The 8,511-nt window shown below is 34.5% G+C and overlaps 2 protein-coding genes across 3 annotated transcripts in view; both read right to left on the bottom strand.

Annotated features, from left to right (window-relative positions):
- Window positions 1–593: 593 nt before the first annotated feature.
- LOC148626194 (uncharacterized) lies at window positions 594–3,095 on the bottom strand. Its single transcript, XM_088569978.1, has 3 exons — window positions 2,794–3,095; window positions 2,062–2,130; window positions 594–1,664 (listed from the first exon to the last, which is right to left on the bottom strand). Exons 1-3 carry the CDS (start codon window positions 3,059–3,061, stop codon window positions 1,537–1,539), a joined length of 465 nt encoding a protein of 154 aa, XP_088426104.1. The 5' UTR covers window positions 3,062–3,095; the 3' UTR covers window positions 594–1,536.
- Window positions 3,096–5,100: 2,005 nt separating this feature from the next.
- The window catches only part of LOC148626193 (eIF-2-alpha kinase GCN2-like), a 48,054-nt gene continuing 44,643 nt past the window's right edge, over window positions 5,101–8,511 (bottom strand). For both annotated transcript variants that reach the window (XM_088569974.1, XM_088569976.1), the window contains 2 exons: window positions 8,241–8,327; window positions 5,101–7,239 (listed from right to left, as the gene is read on the bottom strand). In XM_088569974.1, the coding sequence (XP_088426100.1) occupies window positions 7,182–7,239; window positions 8,241–8,327 (145 nt within the window). In that variant the 3' untranslated portion in view covers window positions 5,101–7,181. The remainder of the gene's footprint in view (window positions 7,240–8,240; window positions 8,328–8,511) is intronic.

Here is an 8,511-nt window from a genome sequence, read left to right as displayed (position 1 = left end):
ACAAGTATTGCATGCCATTCAGGTCAAAAATTTTCAACATTTCAACAACCAAATATCTATCCTTGATTTCATATGTTTATAGAGGCACATCCAATATTTCGAATCATGAATATTATTTGATGAGTGTTGCACGATTTATATGATGTAATTCTCCCATTTATCGGGAGAGGATGAGTTCCATACCTCTCAGCCTGACAACCTCAGACGTAGATGAGCACAGAGGAAGGCGCGTTATCAAGTTTAATATCAATTGCTGACTTCAAGCGTTCAGTGAAACCTGTCTAAACCATACCGTATCCATCTATGAAATCCTTCTTAGCCAGACATTTTCTGAAGTACCATTATTCCAGTTTTGATACATTTGAAACCATTTGAACCATACACCCTGCGTGAACTGACTAAATCCTTCACCTTCAAATGTGTCGATTTAGACAGGTTCTTTTGCACTCGTTTTGAAGCTCTGTGGGAGGAGAAGCAGTGGTCACCACTTTGTTTATCGTGTCATAGTTTTGATTTCCTTTTCGTTTGTGAGCAGAAAGCAGAGAACGTTAAGCCTTACCATACCGTTGCACCGTGTCAATGCACACAATTTTTGGTTGAGTTACATTTGTTCATTTGTTTTGTTTCTTTGTGTGTACTTTTTTGGTAAAATAAATGTAAAACAATGGAACTCCAATATATTCGACCTAAAGTTCTTCACGGAAAAAAATATATGTTTGAAATCGCTGTATGGAAGGTGACGCTTTATGCACCGAACAAATAAACTTGATTTTATCAGTATGTTGCATAAAAAACACACAAAAGTATTTACGTAACAATACTATTATATTTATTTACAAGTACGAACAAGACTGAAAGCTTATAAACATCAACCTATAGCATGGCCGAAGAAGAAGCCATCAAGATCTGACCAGTTTACTCTCTGTTCAATCCTAATTTCAATGTAGTACCGCTTCGTTCTTTTTGAACATCTTATCATTGGTCTTTGTTTACTGGGGTAGAGCGAATTTCTGATTTTTTTCAAAGTCACCGACGAAGAAAACGGATAGGGATTGAGGCTTATGGCTTAGGCTTGATGTTAAGGTTTAATGCTTAGGCTTAAACTGGTGTCGAGGATTAAAGCTAAGGCACGGCAGCGAAATAAGGCGATACTGTGAAAGCTTGGTGGCTATGTGCCTGATGGTAAAGCTTGTTGCTATTGCTTGTTGAGGCTCATGCTAAGGTTTGATGATAAGTACTGGAGCAGATCGAAGCTGGATGGATGCTGAAGCTTGAAACGTACTGGCGCAGATCCGAGCTTAGATTCTGAAGCTTGATGATAAGTACTGGCGCAGATCGAGACTTCATGCTGAGGCGCAATTCCTTGGCAATTTAGCCAACATGATGATAATTGTTTTTTTTGTTTTTTGTTTTTTTTTGTTTTTTGTTTTGTTTTTTTGTTTTTTCTTTCAATGAAATTGGTTTTGAACAATTCAACAGCACAATTTTCTGTAAACAAGATTTGTTAATAGTATCTTTCCGAACAAAATTTTCAATTTATTTGGAGTTTCCTTCGGTTCTTTTTCTTAATTTTTCCTCAGTTCTTCTGATTCTATCTTTAAGTTTTTTCTCCCGTCTTTCTAAGACAGCTGTTCTCTTGGTGTTATAGTCCTTTCCTGCTTTAGCTACAAAGTAGACAAAACGATACATATAATTCAGATGCCGATCTGAAATTCAGAAGTAAAAGATGGTAGAAAGGGGGAACTCCGGTACAATCATTCATAAAAAGGGGGCCAGGGTTTCATTTGCTCTTTTTTAGTAACAATAGTACTAGTAACACAATTTTTCTACAAGGGGGCAACCAAGGACCCCCTCCCCTTGATTTGCTGCTTTGGCTGCAAAAACAAATAAAAAACTTTTATAGAACGACACATGTGGAGCGCTTTGAATTCATTTTGAAAAACAATCCTAATATGCAAATGAAATAACATACTTACGAAGTTCTCACGAATGTTGAAAAAGGTAAATGGTAAATATTCAAAGTTCTGTTGTTATTTCACAATTCAAAGCATAAAAACAAACCTTTTTTATCAAGACATTCTTGGCGCCTTTCGTTTGCAAGTCTCGTCCTTTCTGTGGCATTGTTAACACCTAAAATGAAAGTAGCGAACATTCATGCAAACACTTTACAAATCGTAATTAAGTACATTTCCGCGTAACAGTGAATCAGAGCCTATTTTGTGGAACATGTTTTTTCGAAATGCTTTCTGTTTATTTCTGAAAAAAAAACCCGTCAACGTAAGTACAAAAATGTCAAATTTTCATAGGCAACCTGAAATTACTAACAAGTCTTTATCTCGTCATCAAGCAGTTCCGCAAAGTTTTTTTTAATACCATGCCAGATTCTTAAATCGATATGTATTAATCTTTGTAACTCTTTAAGTACAGGTTTATTTAAGAATCATGCAGAGGATGTTTTGTCAACTTTCTTCATAGTAAAGAATATTGGCAAATTACATATAACTGATAAGGAATTAAAACAGGACATTGCACAAATAAAAGAAAATAAATAAAAATTTTAAAAAACATACAAAGAAACTAAAAACAAACTTCAAACAAACAAACAAACAAACTGTCATTACTTTTCGTACCATAGATACAACTGTTATTGGAATTTTGTCAGAAATATGACTTTCTGAAAGATTTCAGGCTGTATTTAGAAAGCCGACAATACTCTTCGACGGATATATCACCTTTTTAATTACATGCATGTTTCTTAGAAGACCCTGTACTTCAACACGAACGATAATGTACCTTGTGGTTGTACTTTGTTCCTGACAAGTGATGGAAGACGCCTTGGCTTTCTTGGTACTTCACCATCGTCAGACATTACATTAAACGACAGTCCACCTCGGGTTGTCTCTGTCGCTATGATGCCGCATGATTTCAATTCTTTAATTATTTCCTCGGATAGTTGTCGATCTGGACAAGGTATCTGAGATGCTATAACTGGCGATATCTCACGCAATTTTTTATCGAAACACGTAGGGCAACAGCCAGCTTTCACAAAGAGCGCTCCCATCTTTGAAACGGTCTTCGTGAAAATGCGGCGACGTTCCTATGATACATATTGTTACGTCGACGTCGATGTGCTTACTGTGGGTCGTGAAAAGGATTATGACATCGTTATTAGTCGAACACGAACTTGATTATTATTGATTATTATACAAACAACCAAAAATACAGATCTGGATACAAAAATGACTATCGTTACATAAACAATATAGCATTTGTTTACCGAAAGACGATCGTTTGTTCGGTGGATTTTTCTACACCGCGTGGGCAGTGTAAAATACCGACTTTAAATATTTAGTATTTTAAACTTTGAACAAATCTGAGGGAGAGGCTTAGTTGACTTAAAATGGAAGCAAATGTGGCCTGGGTGTGTGACTGCTAAAGGTCCCCAGGGGTTCCATGGCTGATGTCCATATATCTATTTTTGTTAAAGCAATGATCGCCGAACGCTCTCTATATTTGTCTATGAGCATAAAAGAGTGCATCCCCACCACACTATCTTGCAAGGAAAATGATTGTGAACAGATCGTAATTATATGTCAAGTATTTTGTGCAAATATGAAGTAATACAACGTACAGCTCCTAAGTTGAGATCGAACCCCAAAAATGAAGCTGTAAATGTTGCTCTTTCCTAGTCTATGTAAATCAACGTTTAATACTTGCAAACAAGCAAGACCAATCGATATCTGGACGTGCTTGGCCCTGCAGCTGTGATTTATGGTTGCTGAGGAAAACGCAATAAAAAGGTATTACGGGTGAAATCTGGAACTAAGAATCATAATTTCCATAAAACTTAGAGAATCGAATTTCTGGTAATATGCAGAACACATGGTGTCCTTGCTACATACCAACTTTTATGAATTTTTAGAAGAGTTGCAATTAAAAATTTTCAGTGAATATCGAAGTCAAAGGGGCACAACTCTCATTAGAATTAGGGAATAAAAAATCCTGACTGATGGATAGAGTGACCTACGCCTAGACCTGCTGTTGCCTTTGGTGACGCTCATAAAAAGGGGACTGACTGGTCTGCTCCTGTGATCCGTTCATACTTTGTTACACAGTTCTAAAGGGATCCATTCGCTATTAGTCAAGTTATTGTCTGAACATCTGGAAAATACATATTTTGTCCCCTTATTTCCAAAACCCCAAAAGTCAATACGTCTGACAACTGTGGTATAGAATATTGTGGAGCTACACCATAGACATTCCCATGCTTTTACTGGAGTTATATATAGTTAAATTCTATGAAATGTTTGTTTTTACCCCTAATTCTGAAAAGGTTGGGGCATTAACCCCCCCCCCCCCCCAAAAAAAAAAAAAAAAAAAAACCTAAAAACAACTCCAACCTTCCTTTATGAAGAATGAATATCCAAGTTGTTGCACGAAAACCAAGTGTTTACAGATGACAACGGCACCATACCATTATGTAACACCAATTTGTTTGCGGTCACAGAAAAACATATATGTATGTGCATTTTTTATAGTCCTTGGTTAACATTTTTTAACTCGTATGAAGGGTAGAGTGGGTACATTAGGTAAGGGTGAATGTGTGTTCTTTTCAAACAGTATTATAATATTCAGAGTCGCTATTTACACTGAGGATGCCTTCCTTGTATTGCATTTGGTAGACCTTTTCCATGCTTGATTCGGCTTTCTATTTCAGTCTTGTGGTTTTTTTTTAGCCTTTCTTGTATACAATTTGGTTCTGGTGCGGTGGATGACAGGTTACCCCTATAGATATGTGTACAGAATACCGGATTTGTCATTTCAATATGAGTGATATTTTTGTACGCAGTATACCTGTACCAAAACAACCTGCTACATGTATGTTATTTTGAATTTTACATTAAAAAGTGCTATGTCATGATGCCTATCAGATTGGAAATGCGCAGTCATGGTGTTCATGTAACATCCTTGACATGAACGAATTAGGCAACTGCTATACCTTCAGAAAAGACATAACTAATTGTGTTTAAAAGGGAGACAATCCTAGTGTATTTCATTGAACAAAACTGAATGAAAGGAAATGAAATGAAAAACATCAAATATACTTTTATTTTTATTGTTTAACAGTACCAGGTAACCTGTAAACTAATTAACAGGAAAAAATACAATGAAACCTGTCTAAACTGAATCCTAAATAACCTGAAAACTTGTCTAAACCAGACACTTTTTTAAAGTATCTTCATATCAATTTAAATGTATTAGTAACCTTGGTAAATTGAACACCTGTCTAAATTGAACTAACTAAGTAAAAAGGGGTTCTGTTTACAAAGATTTCACTGTATTTCTGTGGCTGGTTATACCAGCCAACAATATCTAACATTCATCTTAAAACATTACTTTACCTCTTAATAGTTTGTATAGTTAGTAGATATTAAACTATTTGTCTTCATAACATAAGTAGCTCAATAATACACACATAAGAACACAAAAAAGAAACAATAATACCTTTCATTCATAAAAGACAAGTTTATAATAAATCACCATAAAATATGTTCCTAATCAAACTGATTTGAACTGGAGTGAACTCAAGTACTAGAAAGTATATTTGTAAAATCAGCATTCAGAGAGAAGACATGACAGTGGCAGATCCAGTGAGGGGATTTTCAGGGGGTTTAAACTCCTCTTTATTTTTGGAGAAGTTTGTCGATTTCATGCAAAATAAAATTTGGACAAAAATGAGCAATTAATAGCCTATAATCCCCTATATTTTTATATAGCTTCACTGTTCAAGTGGTCTGGATTTAGTGCAGAAAATGTTGCCATAGATGTCACAGCAGTACAAGTCAAAGTCTAACAGAGGGAATGACCAAAAATTTGCACAGCAAATTTGACAGTTCTAACATCATTGGGAAGTTTTCAGACCCTTATTTCATGAAAAATCATGACACCTTTATTCTACGCAAGCCTTACCTTTCATGGTTAGTAGGGAGTGGATTTGACATAGTATAACAATATAAATAAAAGTTGCTTTTATCTGTTACAGCTTTGGACCATATCATACTACAATTTGATATGTTTAAAGTTATCAATTAGCTCAACATACAAGAAGATAATCAGGGATGAATGACAGACATTTTGTAAAACATCTTATACAGGACTTAACATAATTCTTCTTTTAAATGTTATGGAAGTATCCTTTTAAGCAACAATGGGTCCCTCTATGTAAAAAAATTCTGAACCCCTACTGGAAAATATATCTAGGCCTTCTTCACCAACAAATAATATTATATAAAACAAACAGATCAAAACCAATACATTTATTAAAAGTTTTGAGGTTTGGTGGTAACTTTTACAGATCCAGCTATGAAACATTGTTTGTATGGATTCTTGCTTAGGAATCCAGTACATACACGGTAAATCACAATCATCGTCCTTGGTAGAGAGACCAAAAGAAGATAGCACGGATTTATAGTTTTCCACAATCTTTACTTAGAATCTCTGAAATCTATGACATCTATTTTCACAATAAGACTATTTTGTCATCTATTATACAATAACCAAGTTAGCAAAAAGGCTGTCATTTGTTTTATATAATAAAACCACCAACTAGCTAATTACACAGTCAATATACTTACACACCAATTATCTATCTTGATTTTCTCTAATTCAAAAATGTGAATTCCTAAATGGTTCATGTCTTAACCCCACAATTAATCCTAGTCTAACCTTTGTGATACATGATATTTTGGTCCCATTTCAGCCTCTTACTCCAAAACAGTTGGGCACATAACATATGCATAACACCCAAAATAAAATACAAACCTCCTTTTTGTGGCTTGGATCCTTGTAAAATGTTATCAAGATCCACCAACCGCTATTTAATTTATTGTTAAAAAAAAACCGAGTGTCTACAGACAATGATTGTGTCAACAATTTTTTTAGGTCATTTAAAAGATGCTGGACATGAACTTTATCAATATACATATGTATATATCCCACATCCATAGTTTGTCATGCAATGCAAAAAAATCACACTGAGACATGGATTCACAGAATAGGCAATAAATAACCCATCCACAATATATTGCAATCACATGCAGCTGTGCCGGGAATCTGATACCACCCTCTGTGCTATGAGGAATCAAATTAGACCTTTTGTGCTTTTATAAATTATAATTGTGCTAAGATAACAGCTTCATACAATCATCCTTCAGTCCATACAACACAATGAAGTCAACTCTGAAAATAAAAATAAAAGCTATGTGGAAAAATTGCATAATATGGACATTGTATCATATACTAGTCCTATACAGCTGAAAATGGTAGTCAACCCTATTCTGTAACAGTTAACTAAGAAATAATTCATGCAGACCTCATTTTATCATTATTTTACCAGTGGCTGACCATTTATATCTTCTTATTTTACCCCTTGAAAGAGATAGCATGTGACAGGGTAAAATAATGACATAAATTGCCTGCCTGTGGTTAAACAATGATAAAATGAAGTCTCTGTGAATTATTTCAATTCTAAACAAACTACTTTCTCCATATCAATGAAAAATCGCAGCCTATGTCTTGTACGAAATGGAGACCATTGTTTAGCAAAATTCTGCTATGATATGAAAAAATGAGGCAAAAATTATCTATGATGTTGTAAATGTCCATAAAATATCTATGATATTGTTCTTTGTTTATCACCCTTTACCTAAAAATCCTTATAGCACATGATATAAGAAATATAGACAGAATAAGATTTAGGAAAAATCAGCATTCAGAAGAATAGATTAATGTCTCACTGCCAGACTTCCTACCAAACTCTCAGTTATATATTTTACAAAACTACATAACAATAGTCAAATAAAGATACAACCTACTGGTAAAGTCATATATAGATTGTGGATTATAGTGTAGGTTGATATAAGAGAGACAAGTCAATACATTTCAGTGAACATAGGGTACAGAATTCTGTTTACTAAAGAAGGCACTGGCATTCTGCCATATTCAATGTATCTTATATGAAGCATCATGCAATCTGCAATAACTTTTAACTAAAGAAATCTAAATGCTTATATGATTTGCCTTAAAAATTGCCTCTAACATGCAAGAGTGTCCTTTTTATCTTTTTGCCCCTTTCAAAAACTTGCAGGGAACACCAACCGAAAGTTTAAATGAAAGAGAAAAAAAAAAAAAAAAAAAAACAAAGGACATTTTGAATATGAAATATTTTAAGATTTCCTTACCTCTTATCACTGCTACTCCTGCTTTCAAACTTCAATGTAAATATCTGATCAAATATATTGCTGAGGTATTTTCGGAACTTCGGATGCCTACAATTAATACAGTAAACCCTGTCTAAACTGAACCCCCTCCTTTGGACTTTTAACATTGGTTCAGTTTAGACAGATGTTTGGATAACCAAGGTTCAAAACACATTCAAACTGATATAAAGGGATTTTAAAAAGTATCTGGTTTAGACAGGTTTTCGGATTACTCAGGGTTTGCTTAAGACAG

The sequence above is a fragment of the Perna viridis genome, chromosome 2 (genome assembly GCF_037379345.1).
Source record: "Perna viridis isolate PV_CMFRI_1.1 ecotype Kerala chromosome 2, ASM3737934v1, whole genome shotgun sequence".
In the NCBI taxonomy this organism is placed as follows: domain Eukaryota; kingdom Metazoa; phylum Mollusca; class Bivalvia; order Mytilida; family Mytilidae; genus Perna; species Perna viridis.
This window is presented reverse-complemented; position numbering and strand designations above follow the sequence as displayed.

Bases quoted from the DNA above. Each gene is read 5' to 3' on its own strand.
- LOC148626194 (XM_088569978.1), bottom strand. From the start codon at position 3,061: ATGGGAGCGCTCTTTGTGAAAGCTGGCTGTTGCCCTACGTGTTTCGAT. The intron at 2,131-2,793 runs GTACATTATCGT...CTTTCATTTTAG, and splicing joins GAACAAAGTACAACCACAAG to GTGTTAACAATGCCACAGAA. The intron at 1,665-2,061 runs GTTTGTTTTTAT...TCTACTTTGTAG, and splicing joins AGAATGTCTTGATAAAAAAG to CTAAAGCAGGAAAGGACTAT.